General features: G+C 39.4%; 1 protein-coding gene across 5 annotated transcripts in view; it reads left to right on the forward strand.

Moving 5' to 3' along the window:
- The window catches only part of CDKL5 (cyclin dependent kinase like 5), a 182,082-nt gene that overhangs the window by 140,585 nt on the left and 26,980 nt on the right, over window positions 1-14,517 (forward strand). For all 5 annotated transcript variants that reach the window (XM_025277318.3, XM_044937450.2, XM_044937452.2 and 2 more), the window contains 3 exons: window positions 496-576; window positions 3,827-3,978; window positions 9,662-10,628. In XM_025277318.3, coding sequence (XP_025133103.1) covers window positions 496-576; window positions 3,827-3,978; window positions 9,662-10,628 — 1,200 coding nt within the window. The remainder of the gene's footprint in view (window positions 1-495; window positions 577-3,826; window positions 3,979-9,661; window positions 10,629-14,517) is intronic.

The raw sequence follows: 14,517 nt of genomic DNA on the forward strand, positions 1-14,517 counted from the left end.
TGTGGAAAAGGTGCAAGAATTGCCATATAAGCAGACAAATTCTGTATGAATTGTATTATAATGGAATTATCTGTATAAGTAGGCAATACTGTATAAACTGATAGTTTCAAATGTTAATATTTTTATATTTTGTTTTATTTTATATGCTTCAGTGTTGTCTGATTAGATTTAAGTTTCACTTGTGAGTTTTCCTGTTATTTAACACCCAGTCCTATTATGGCAACCCACTCCAGTACTCTTGCCTGGAAAAGCCCATGGATGGAAGAGCCTGGTAGGCTACAGTCCGTGGGGTCGCAAAGAGTCCGACGGGACTGAGAGACTTCACCTATTAATCCCAAGCTCAATATATAGACACCAAAATTTATGTGAAATAAATTTAACTTTGGCACTAGGGCACTAGCTTCTGCTCCTCTGCTACCTTTCCCAGCACTCAAAGCACATGTACACACATACCCTTCCCCATGTGCTAATACTCCTGTCATGTTGTTGTTACAGTTTCCAGCTGTTAACCATCCTCAGTCATTGGAGAGAAGATACCTTGGAATCTTAAACAGTGTTTTACTTGACTTAATGAAGGTGGGACAAGTTGATGTGTTATCTGTACAAAATGTCTTTTGGTTTGTGATTTCTCTTGTGTCTATATGTGACCATAGCCTGCTTTTATGAATTAAATGTTTTGTTAACAGGTGTGTAGTATATAGTGTAGTGGTGAATAGTGGAGGACTGTGTCCTCTGAAGAGGCGTGCAATTCATTTAAAATCACAACAGTATCTGGTATTATAACATTCTGTCTAGACAGGACTATGAGATACCTAAATTAGATTGCTAAAATGGACAGAATAATAACAATCTAAATATAAATAATAACAAAATCATTAAAATTTTTTCATCATTTGAGCTATTCAGGCGTAATGTTTTGTTTTGTTTTCTTAGCTTCATTGGGTCTTAGTTGCGGCATGTAGGATCTAATTCCCTGACTAGGAATCGAACCCAACCTCCTGAATTAGGAGTGTGTAGTCTTACCCAGTGGACCACCAGGGAAGTCCTCAGGCATCATGTTTTAAAAACAAATCTTGAAACATGTAAAATATCATGTATGAAACGAGTTGCCAGTCCAGGTTCAATGCACGATACTGAATGTTTGGGGCTAGTGCACTGGGACGACCCACAGGGATGGTATGGGGAGGGAGGAGGGAGGAGGGTTCAGGATGGGGAACACATGTATACCTGTGGCGGATTCATTTTGATATTTGGCAAAACTAATACAATTTTGTAAAGTTTAAAAATAAATAAATAAATAAACGGGGGGAAAAAAAAAGTCATATCACAAGGGAAAAAAAAAAAGAATCTGCCTGCAATGCAGAAGACCTGGATTCAATCCCTGGGTCAAGAATTGGACACAATTACATCAATTTGTAAAAATATTTCTCATTGCATGCATGATTGTATGCACTTTCCTTTCTGTAAATGAAAAAAATAAAAACTCTAATGAAATAATGAGTTATATTAAGTGGATATAAGTTAGCTCCCTTCTATAACAGTCAAAAAGAAATAAACCAGTAACTATTTGAGAGCTAGTATACAAAATAAAGTAAATTGCAAGTTAAAAAAAAATAAATAACAAATCTTAAAATGAATGTTGAAAGAAAAAAGATTCTAACATTTTTTGCATATTCAAGGCCTCCCATAAGATTATTTTATCAGTGAACATAATTCTGCTCTTAAGTGATTTCTCTCTCGCTGGCTCTTCATTTGACAACTGCAAGATCACTGCTGCTACCATGCCTGAATGTTCCTCCTCCTGCTGGTGTCCCTGTCCAGAAGGTCTCTGTTCTCTGGACTACTGAAAATGTTCTCACAAATTTTTATTCAAGCTTTTCTACCCAAGTAGATGGTTAGCCCCTTCAGTAAGAACTGCTTTTTCACATTTCTCCAGCTTTCAGTGCAGCCAATGTTAGTTATTTGATAGTAGTAGACCTTCAAAAGATACTTGTTAATGGATCAATTTTATTTTAAGCCCATTCAGTCAACTGTCAGAAACATAGGAGTTTATACTGCACAAAGCCTTTAAAGGCATACTTAGCACAGTTGGAAGTTGCTGCGCAGCACTCTCAGAACTTTGCTCTGCTTTAAAACTATGTTAATCTGTGGTCCAAGGAACACTGTGTAAATAGGTGTGGGGGCAGAGGTGAGGGAGGGGGGTGTAGCCTTTGGAAAAGGCCACATAGTATACAACCTTTCTTAGAGATTCACAATGTTCATTAACTTATAAAGGCTTTCAGAAATCTCACAGTAAAGAAGTATTTCCCAAATTTAATTAAATACTAAATACTTAAAAAAAAATGCTACAGCACTTGTATTCTTCTGAAAACAGATTGAGAGATGCTATTTTTTAAAAATCTTCAGGCTCTTTAAGGTTAATTAGGCATAAATTATTTCTTAAATCAGTTGGATTATGTTAATCTGTTCTTTCACACAGTCAAATGTTTATTTATCAGGGCTTTAATTATTTGGTAACTTAAAATGTAAATAGAGTAAAATAGAAGAACTGAAATACAATTTCATGTTTTCTGCCTTTTGTCTCTTCTAGTCAAAAATAACTGAACTTCTTTTGTTAAATCATTACCAAATGTAATTACCCAGTGTCAAATGTGGTACCTGGTAAATACTGACACAGATAAAAATATGACAATAATCTGAACTGTTATGCATTTACATCAGTTTGAAAGTTGAACAGTTGAATTGTCATTCATTTAATATATTTACCATTGGGACTTCCCTAGCAGCCCACTGCCAATATTCACCTTCCAATACAGAGGTTGTGGGTTTGATATCTGGGAACTTGTCCTATGCAAGGGATAATGGATGTATGCAATGATTTCAGGTGTACATCAAAGCATTAATTATAATAGTGCAAAGTGGCAGCCATCTAGACATCCGACAATAAATCATTAAATAAATCATACCACAAACTTCCATATAGTCATTTAAAACATGTAAAGTTCTTTGTTGCATAATTGTTCATGATAATAAAAGAAGGAAAACAATGCTACTTAGGGTAGCATTACCTGTAGGTAATCGATAGACCTAAGATAGTATATAGAATTACTGATACGGAATGATCTCTTTAAGATCTACTGTTGAGTGGAAAGAAGACTTAAGTGCAGACTATTGTGTGTATGTGTGTTTGAATAAAATAAAAAGAGCAGATAGAGATATGTACAAAGTACCTGTGGAAGGATTCACAGGACACATGTACAATGGGCTGCCTGCCTCCAGAGAGGAGGACAAGAGAAAAACGAAGAGTGTATATTTTTTGATATGAATATGTACTTATTTAAAAATATATTTTAGGGAATGCCCTGACAATCCAGTGGTTAAGACTCCGCACTTTCACTACCAAGGGCTTGGGTTTGATCCCTAGTCAGGGAACTAAGATCCCACAAGCTGCGTGGTATAGCCAAAAGTAAAAGTTAAGAATACATTTTAAATATTTAAATTATGTTGTAAAAATGTTTTTAATTAGGAAGTGAAAAGTACAGTATACAAAACTTGTGTGTAATATAAGCCAGATTTTGTAAAAGAAAAAAATATATACATGATATTTTTTAAAGGGCTGGAAGGGCATATTCCCAGAGGACAGCAATGGTAAGATTATGAGTGATTTAGATGGTCCTTTAAAAAAAATTTTTTTAGACTAAACTGTGTTTACTAGATACTCTGCAATGACCATGAATTTCTTCTATAAGGAAAAGAAATGTGGTTTTTATTACAATTTAAATTTGACTTTGTGATGTTCTTTCCAATCCTAACTTTATTTCCTAAGAATTTACTGAAGTTGGACCCAGCTGACAGATACTTGACAGAACAGTGTTTGAATCACCCTACATTCCAAACCCAGAGGCTTTTGGATCGCTCCCCTTCAAGGTCAGCAAAAAGAAAACCTTACCATGTGGAAAGCAGCACTTTGTCTAATAGGTAAATATTCCCTTTTAAGGAATACAGATGCAGTATTGGTCTTACAAGTAGGTGGAGGAGGTGGCTGCTCAAATGATGCAATTAGAGAAAAGAAGGAAAGCCCTCCTTATTCAAAAATATCTTCCTTATGCTTATTGCATGATTCAGAACCACAATTAAAAAGTTGTGTGGGTCTTAAAGACTTTATCTTTTACAAGATTTTCCCCAGGGAAACCTATGCATTCCCTGGGAAAGGTAGCATGGTTTAGCAACAAAGGGAAGTTTCTAGCCTCATGAGCTTGAAGATCCTGTGTGCATGGGACAGGGGTGATCCCTAGAGGAAGAAGGATGGGTGAGGGCAAAGGGATTCCTGAAGGGAGAGGAGGATAGCCAAACACAGGATGGTGGGAAGGCACCTAGGGCATCCTCTGTAACAGAACTGAGTAGTTCTGGCTTAATAACAGGGGCTCATGTTTTTGTTGCTCTTGTCTTTTAATCATTAAGTTGAGAAACTAGTTTTTCATAAGAATAAGAATATAGAAATAGTAAAATCAGTTTGCTAGGTAGTGATTAAAATTGATGCTTTCTGATGTAATTTTCAGCATAATCTTAAAAAAACCCTGTATTTCCTGTGGGGTAGGAGATTGGGGAGGGGCTCAAGGAGCTTAACCCTGCGATCAGGTTCTCTCTCCAAAAGCAACATTCCTTACTTCTCTTGGCTGCATTTGCAGGGGCAGTGTCCTTCATGTTCCAGGAAGCTGGTCTTGTCATCTAGAATTGCTTAAATTTGGAAGATAGGAAATCGTTTCTCTTGTCTACTATTGGAGGAAATCGTTTCTCTTATCTACTATTGGAGAAGTAGAAAACAATAATTCTTTCGCTTTCCTAATATAAGTTTTTTTTCCCCATGTGCCCCCTTTCTCTCCACATAGAACAATTGTTCTTAACCAACTGGAATTTTGAAAGCTTAAGACCTGGTATTTTTTAGATCTGTGAGTACAGCTATAAATAAGCACTAACCATTTACCCTGTATTTTTTCTGCTTAACCACGATGGTGTGATTGTGTTTTATAGCTGTTTACTCTCTTTAAAATGACTGGTTTGGTTATTGTTTCCATCACATCGTATAAACCATTCTTACCTGTTTTTTTTCCAAGAAGGCCTAGGAGGAGATTCAAATTCTGTTTCACTAAGTTGGTGTTCACTTTGTTGTCCATTTCCATGAGATCAGTGGACTAAGGCAAGGACCAGTATTCATCATACGGTTGCTCCTTTGAGTTCAAGAGCATCACATTTATGCCTGTGTCTTATCTGGGGTCACTCTCAGTTCAGGTGCTTTTGTCTCCCTTCTACGTTGATTGTCACCTGTCTCTCCTAATTTATATTTGCAAAGAATAAGGATCTCAGTGATAGAAAGTTCAGTAGACTGATGATGAGGATTTGTGCTATAGTGATTGGCAGTGTAACCATACCGTAAAAGGAGACCTGTGTACTCATCCTCTTATAACTCACTTGAGAGAGATACCCAGTGGGGTTCAAGGCTCTCCTTGGGAGCCCTCTTTAGGGATCTATCAAGGAGGATGTGTGTGGTCATGAGGATGTGGCTCATGTGGTCTTTGAGGAGTCCTACCTCCCCTTTTGAAGCAGACAAGGATAGAAATTGTAAGTAAATAAAAATCTCTGGAAGAATTTGTTTTCAGGTCTTGACACTATACTGAATATATTAAAGAAAAAGTCCTAAATGATTTATCTAGGAAAGAAACCATTAGCTCAGTTTACATGTATCTGGAAATATTTCCACTTCACGCTTGTTCTATGGTCCACATATCCTCCATGGAAACCCTTGTTGTGGACACTAATTCTGCATAGACCATGGCTCCATTGGACTTCCTAGCACCCTTGTAGAGATGCTCAGGGCACCATGTCGTGTTGGATGCCCTGCCTTGTCCCTGAGACAGCAAGTATGCTCATACACATATCCTCATGCACCCTGTCTCTATAGGAGAGGCAGTGGACTCTGCATTACCTAGTCCTTGCCTAAGTCTCCTTCAGACTCTTCTGAGGTTCTGCTCACCTTGGACATGGTGGGATGGTGCTTCATCCTGCCACACAGTGCCCTCTCACCAGTCCTGCTTCGTCAATCTTCCCCATAAAAGTATAGTTTTGTATCTTTGATGTTTGCTTTGAAAAGTTATTTTAACTGGAGATTAGCCATCTGTCTATCCATCCTACCAACCATTAAGAAAGGTTAATATATAAAATCTCAAGTGGTTGGCAGTTTAACACAGATTCCTTCCAGTTGTGTGTTGGAGAGATCTATGGGATTTCCGTAATAGTAGTTTTTAATTGAAGAATAATTGGTTTCCAATGTTTTGTTGGTTTCTGCCATACATCAACATGTATCACCATAGGCATACATGTGTCCCCTCTCTCAAACCTGCCTCCCACCTCCCATCCCTTCCCACCCCTCTATGTTGTTACAGAGCTCCGGTTTGAGTTCCCTGAGTCATACAGCAAATTTTTACTGGCTATCTATTTTACATGCGGTAGTGTATATGTTTCCATTCTGCACTCTCCATTTGTCCCACCATCTCCTTCCCTCTTGTGCCCACAAGTCTATTCTCTGTGTCTGCATCTCCATTGCTGCTCTGCAAATAGGTTCATCAGTGCCATCTTTCTAGATTCCATATGTATGCGTTAATAGTCAATATTTTTTCTCTTTCTGACTTACTTCACTCTGTATAATAGCCTCTAGGTTCATCCACCTCATTAGAACTGACTCAAATGTGTTCCTTTTTATGGCTAATATTCCATTGTATATATGTACCACAGCTTCTTTATCCATTCATCTGTTGGTGAACATCTAGGTTGCTTCCATGTCCTAGCTATTGTAAATAGTGCTACAGTGAACATTGAGGTATATGTGTCTTTTTCAGTTATGGTTTTCTAAGGGTGTATGCCCAGTAGTGGGATTTTTGGGTCATATGGTAATTTTATTCCTAGCTTTTTAAGGAATCTCCATACGTCTTCCATAGTGGCTGTATCAATTTACATTCCCACCAACAGTGCAAGAGGATTCCCTTTTCTCCACATCCTCTCTAGCATTTATTGTTTGTTTGTAGATTTTTTGATGATGGCCATTCTGACTGGTGTGAAGTTATGCCTCATTGTAGCTTTGATTTGCATTTCTGTAATAATGAGCAATGTTGAGTATCTTTTCATGTGTTTATTGGCCATCTGTATGTCATCTTTGGAGAGATGTCCATTTATATGCTCTGTCCCCTTTTTGATTGGGTTGTTGTTTTTCTGGTATTGAGTTGTGTGAGTTGTGTACCAGTTTTTTTTATTGTGCTTTGGCAGAGCTCTGATTTGAAGACAATATGATGCCCTTTCTACATAGGAATTGTGTGCAGAGGTCAGTGGCTTCAGATTAATATCGAGACAGAAACTTTCAGAATAGCAGTTTAGGCTTTTTGTACTTTTTATGGGAAACCTAACTCTTTGACATAAGTTTCCACCTTAACTTTATAGCTTCCCTTTTCACATTAGAAATTGCATCTTATGTTTCTATGAATATATTCTTGCTAACATATGTAGATTTGTGCTCCACATTGAGAGCAGTGTTTCCAAGAGTTTCAAAAGCTTTAGCAGCTATCTTCACTTTTCTCTCTCTTTTTCTGGATATACTCTTTTGAGCTTTGGACATTTCACATCATCTGCATGTGTTATCTCTGTGATTACCCCCTCTAGGCCTGAAGGAGAAAAGGAAAAAAATAAGGTTGTGAGAGCCCAGAGAAGCCAGGCAGCGGGAGCCACCCCATGAGAGCTGTAATCTAGAGACACACCTATGATCTGAGTCAGGAGGGCACTGCCAGAAAGGAGCAGGGGAGATAGCCCCCACACCCTTGCACTGCTAAGCCCAACTGGGAGTTAGGTGGCAAGGGAGGCTGGGTGACACACTCTGAAGTGTTGGGTTTCCCAGGCCCAGGATGGAGCAGAGAGGAATGGAGAATGGACTGGGGGTTGGGCACATGGAGAATAACCAGCATACTTAGATCTATTTATGGGTGAGACTCTGTATCATCATTTGAGTTTTTTAAGAAGTTGCTGAGATATTTTTAGTTTCCAAGATGTACATTGTTATAAGTTTAAAACTTGATATGGGGACCATCAACTCTGGATCTAGAGATAGACTCTGAAAGAGTTGGACACAACCGAGCGACTGATCTGATCTGATCTGAACATCATTTAATAGAAAATGAAACTTTCCTTTCTTTGTATTTTCTCTCTGGATCTGGGGTCTGCCATTTAGTTAGCTCAAATTTAAGTGATCTTATTTAATGCTGCAATTTCTGTGACCCAACTGGGAGAGATTAGTATGTGCATTTTGGAGATGAGGCCTTCCAAACTATTACAGGCATGCCTGCCATCAGATACTTTTTAACACTTCTCTGAAAGAGAGGAGGAGAGGATGAGGGCCTTTACCTTTGATGCCTTGAGTGAGTGGATTCTCGTAGGGAAAATAGGAAGACACAGTTTGACAGATTACCACTGTAGAGGGAAAAAAATGTGACTTTTCCTCTAATTACTGTACAATGAGAACAGAACTCTCCCAGATCAAACCATCTTTAGCAATAGCAATATTTGCAGCAAAATTTTTGGAATGAATAGTAAAAATTGTTTTTTATTTTAAAAAATTATGAAATTGCTATTCATTTAAAAGTATTCTCACCTATCTCAAACGGTAATTTGGTCCTTTAAATAGTTACAGTAGATCACACTGATCTTACTGTGATACCAGCTTCAGCTTTCAAAAAGAGGACAGGGTTTTCCTCAGGATTTATATTTTGTATTTTAAACTAAGTAGGACGTGAAGCTTTCAGTCCTAAAGAAGACCTCAGCCCATTTGAAATAATGAAGTGTGAAATGGAGAAGAGAATAAATGGTGTCTTTTGGAGAGAAATTACCTGTTTAGGTCCCTGTGATCCAGTTAGAGACACACTCCTAGTCAGTGTACAGGAGGTATCTGACACATCCCAAGTATTGCCACTTCTCTAAAACATGAATGTCGATCATCACATTTTCCAGCAAACTGCACCAGGCAGTTCCCACTTATTTTTAGAGTATTATTTTCTTTTTTTGTGTACCTTGCTAGAATTCGCATTCATTGATTATACAGGCTAAAGACAAAAGAGACATAGATGCTTGTGTCTACATGCTGTATGAATCTCTGAGGTAGGCCATGAGTTTTACAAATAAAAATGAAGTTCAAGGAACACAGTGATCTGCAAGTCTAAATGTCTCCTTCTGATGTCCACGCAGACAAAGTTATAAAGAATTTACGTATAGCTCAGCTCTCTTGTTCTTTGCAGGCTTTCTATAGCACACACTCATGTGAGCCCCAATATAGCAAAAGGATCTTTTCCCAGATGATCAGTTAGAAGCCATGTTGGCAGCAAGTTAGCTGAGCATTTAAGAATGCCAAAGTACTTCATCAGGACCAGTGCTTTGTGGCAGAGTGACTTGATCTAAGCAACTTACTCTTAATGATAGATTACATGTAATTTATAGTCACATGTTTGACAGAGAGAATGTTTTTAGTCTTTGTGGTGTTTTAGGTGTTTGTTCCTTCTTGTTTTAGTAATACTTTTTGTCTGTCTGCTCTTAAAGGGAAACTGATATGCTTCTTTCATTTCTGACACAGAAACCAAGCCAGCAAAAGTGCGGCTTTGCAGTCTCACCACAGATCTAACAGCAAAGATATCCAGAACCTAGGTGTGGGTCTGCCCCGGGCTGACGAAGGGCTTCCTGCCAATGAAAGCTTCCTGAATGGAAACCTTGCTGGAGCTACTCTTAGTCCCATGCACACCAAAACTTACCAAGCCGGCAGCCAGCCTGGGTCTACCAGCAAAGATCTGACTAACAACAACATTCCACATCTTCTCAGCCCGAAAGAAGCCAAGTCAAAGACAGAGTTTGATTTTAATATTGACCCAAAGCCTTCAGATGGCCCAGGCACAAAGTACCTCAAGTCAAGCAGCAGATCTCAGCAGAACCGGCACTCTTTTATGGAAAGTTCTCAGAGCAAAGCTGGAACGCTGCAGCCTGGTGAAAAGCAGAGTCGGCACAGCTACATTGACACCATTCCCCAGTCCTCTCGGAGTCCTTCCTATAGGACCAAGGCCAAAAGCCATGGGGCGTTGAGTGACTCCAAGTCTGTGAGCAACCTTTCTGAAGCCCGGGCCCAGATCGCAGAGTCCAGTACCAGTAGGTACTTCCCATCCAGCTGCTTGGACTTGAACTCTCCCACCAGCCCAACCCCTACCAGGCACGGTGATACAAGAACTTTGCTCAGCCCCTCGGGGAGAAATAACCGAAGTGAAGGCACTCTTGACTCACGCCGAACCACAACCAGGCATTCTAAGACGATGGAGGAGTTGAAGCTGCCTGAACACATGGACAGCAGCCATTCCCATTCACTGTCGGCACCTCATGAATCCTTTTCATATGGGCTGGGCTACACCAGCCCCTTCTCCTCCCAGCAGCGTCCACATAGGCATTCCATGTATGTGACCCGGGACAAAGTGAGAGCCAAGGGCTTGGACGGAAGCTTGAGTGTAGGGCAAGGGATGGCGGCCAGAGCCAACAGCCTGCAGCTCTTATCACCTCAGGTACGACTTAGGGCCTTGACCAGATGTGTCGGCTCCTCAGGGGAAGATGGTTCGGGGATGTGATGGGGTCAGTGTGCAGTTGTGCTTTAAGGAAGCAATATTTGAAAGACTAATCTGTTAAAACAATTTTTTTTAGTTATTTAAGCTAGTTGTTGAGTACTCAAGGGGAACTCAGAAAGCTTGTTTTTCAGAATCTGTTTCCTTTCTTAAATGTTCCTTTCAGGCATATTTTGTTTAGAGAACCTCTTTTTTCATTTGTTTATTATTTCATTTATTTTTATTGAAGTATAGTTGAGTTACATTGTTGTGTTAATTACTACTGTACAGCTAAATGACTCACTTATACATATATATATATATATATATATGTATGCATCCATTCTTTTTCATATTCTTTTCCATGATGGTCTATCACAGGATATTGAATATACTTCACTATAGTATACAGTAGGACCTTATTGTTTATCCATCCTGAATATACCAGTTTGCATCTGATAATCCCAAACTCCCAGTGCAAGCCTCTCCCGCCTCCCTCCCCCTTGACAAGCACCAGTCTATTCTCTATGTCCCTGCTTCTGTTGATGTTTCATAGATAGGTTCAGTTGTGTCATATTTTAGATTCCACATAGAAGTGACATCATATGATATTTGTCTTTTTCTTTCTGACTTAATTTACTTAGTATGATCATATCTAGGTTCATCCATGTTGCTGCAAATGGCATTATTTCATTCCATTTTTGGGCTGAGTAACATTCTATTCTGTATATGTACCACATCTTTATCCATTCCTCTGTTGATGGACATTTAGGTTGCTTCCATGTCTTGGCTATTGTAAGTAGTGCTGCAATGAACATAAGAATGCATGTAGCCTTTTGAATTATAGTTTTGTCCGGATATATGTCTAGGAGTTGGATTGATGGATCATATTGTTACTCTAGTTTTCTGAAGAACCTCTATACTGTTTCCACAGTGGCTACACCAAGTTATATTCCCAACAGTGTAGGGGGTTCCCTTCTCTCCACACTCTCCCCAGTATTTGTTATTTGTAGACTTTTTATTGATGACCATTCTGACCAGAGCAAGGTGATACCACCTTGTAGTTCTGATTTGCATTAGAGAATCCTATTTTGATTTTTACAGAATTCATCAGCTATCTGGCTAATTTTCTCAAAATTCAATGTGACTTCATGGAGATTTTCTCTAATCTCTGCAAACCACATTTGCTTAAATCAAACCCTTTTGCTAATACCTTACTCAATATCTAAACTGAATTGAAAATTTTTAAATTTATCCAGAACTATAGGTAAATATAACTCCAGGCCAAGATAAATGTTAATTTTCAGTCTTTCTAGATTGTTATTATATCTCAATGTTTTTAGCATAATGCTCCTTCTATCTTACTGATCTTCAGAATCCAGAATTGACACTAACCTGTTTAAAAGAAGTAGCATTCTTGTAACAGAACACATATTTTTAAAATTAATTTATTTATTTTAATTGGAGGCTAACTGCTTTACAGTATTGTGGTGGTCTTTGCCATACATTGCCATGAATCAGCCTTGAGTGTACACGTGTTCCCCATCCTGAACCCCCCTCCCACCTCCCTCCCCATCCCATCCCTCTGGGTCATCCCAGTGCACCAGCCCTGAGCACCCTGTCTCATGCATCGAACCTGGACTGGCTATCTGTTTCACATATGATAATATACATGTTTCAATGCTATTCTCTCAAATCATCCCACCCTCGCCTTCTCCCACAGAATCCAAAAGACTGTTCTTTACATCTGTCTTTTTTGCTGTCTCACATATAGGGTCATTGTTGCCATCTTTCTAAATTTCATATATATGTATCAGTATACTGTATTGGTGTTTTTCATTTATTTTTATTTTTTATTTTTATTTATTTTATTTTATTTTTAAACTTTACAATATTGTATTGGTTTTGCCAAATATCAAAATGAATCTGCCACAGGTATACATGTGTTCCCCATCCTGAACCCTCCTCCCTCCTCCCTCCCCATACCATCCCTCTGGGTCATCCCAGTGCACCAGCCTGTATTGGTGTTTTTCTTTCTGACTTACTTCACTCTATATAGTAGGCTCCAGTTTCATCCACCTCATTAGAACTGATTCAAATGCATTCTTTTTAATGGCTGAGTAATACTCCATTGTGTATATGTACCACAGCTTTCTTATCCATTCGTCTGCCGATAGACATCTAGGTTGCTTCCATGTCCTGGCTATTATAAACAGTGCTGCGATGAACATTGGGGTACACGTGTCTCTTTCAATTCTGGTTTCCTCAGTGTGTATGCCCAGCAGTGGGATTGCTGGGTTATATGGCAGTTCTATTTCCAGTTTTTTAAGGAATGTCCACACTGTTCTCCATAGTGGCTGTACTATTTTGCATTCCCACCAACAGTGTAAGAGGGTTCCCTTTTCTCTGCACCCTCTCCAGCATTTATTGTTTGTAGACTTTTGGATAGCAGCCATTCTGACCAGCGTGAGATGGTACCTCATTGTGGTTTTGATTTGCATTTCTCTGATAATGAGTGATGTTGAACATCTTTTCATAGAACACATATTTTTAAAATTATATTTTTGTGACATGAAACATTCACCTGCATCAAAGACATGAAGGTGGAGAAAAAACAGTGTTAGAAGAAGAAAAGAGTGTTATGTAGGAAAAGTACCCCCTTTTTAGAGGATACAAAAATAGGCTTATCAGTGTGTATCAAAGCTCCAGAAAATACAAATGGACTCTGCAGTGGGAAGCCTAGCAAGATGGGTGCTGGGGAGAGGGAGATTGTCAATAATTATGCAGTTGGTTTAGCAAAATAGCCAAAAGCTTGGACTGGAAAGCCAGGCAGACCTGGGTTTGTATCTGAGTTCTGCAGTGTGCTTTAAACTCTAAATTTGGGGATTTCTCTGTGCCTTGATTCCTCATCTGAGTGTTGTTGCAAGCGTTAAACACGATGTATAAAGCACTATGTGCCCTATGCCGGGCACAGAGTGAAGGTTTTAGTTTGTTGCTGCTGCTTCTGGGATGATGAGGGCTGTTCTTGAGACACTGAATACCTTCTGTATGCTGGGTATTCTTGGCAACTTAAAAGAGTCTGAGGCAAGATTCTTGCTCTTGAGAAATTTATCTTCTCTTAGGGAAGATTAAATTATACATGATAACAGTGAAATAATTAAGAACCAGATTTCCGTGGCACTGGCTATAAAAAGTACTTGAGGACGGGGAGAGATCACTGTTAGCAGGAGCAATCAGAAATGGCTTTTGGAGCAACTGGAGGTCTTGTTGGAGCTCAGATGTGGAGATAGGTTTTTTGGTTTAAGGATGAAGATGTATTTAGGCCTTTACTGAGCTAGGCACCATGATAGGCTCTAACTAGAAAGATCAAGATGTGGTCCTCTTAGAATGTATGGGCCCGGGTGGTGGGGTGACACTTGCCAACACATAAGTGGTGACAGTGCTGTGCTGGAGCTGTGTGCAGTGCAGGGGCAGAGGAGGGTGGCACAGCCCCAGCAGGGGGACTGAGGGAGGCCCCAGGGGATAGGGGTGGAATCTGAGCAGAAACTTTGAAGATGTTGGGGGCTTCACCAGGGGAAGGAAGTAGAGTGGGCATGAGGAAAGAGGCTCAAGGGAGGGCCAAAAAGACTATCTGGAAGAGAAGGGGAGGGTACTTGAGACATTAAGTATTAAGTAGCATGGTGGGATTGCAACTTGTGCCACGTGCCTAGAGTGGGAAAATGCAAGATTTAGACCCAAGCGTGAGGTGAGGAGAATATGTTATGTAAGTCAGTGCCAGTGGAAAGACAGAGAAAGAATGAGTCTTACAGACTCCTCATAAGTAGAACCGGGACTTGTGAATGGAAGGATTGAA

The sequence above is a fragment of the Bubalus bubalis genome, chromosome X (genome assembly GCF_019923935.1).
Source record: "Bubalus bubalis isolate 160015118507 breed Murrah chromosome X, NDDB_SH_1, whole genome shotgun sequence".
Lineage (NCBI taxonomy): Eukaryota > Metazoa > Chordata > Mammalia > Artiodactyla > Bovidae > Bubalus > Bubalus bubalis.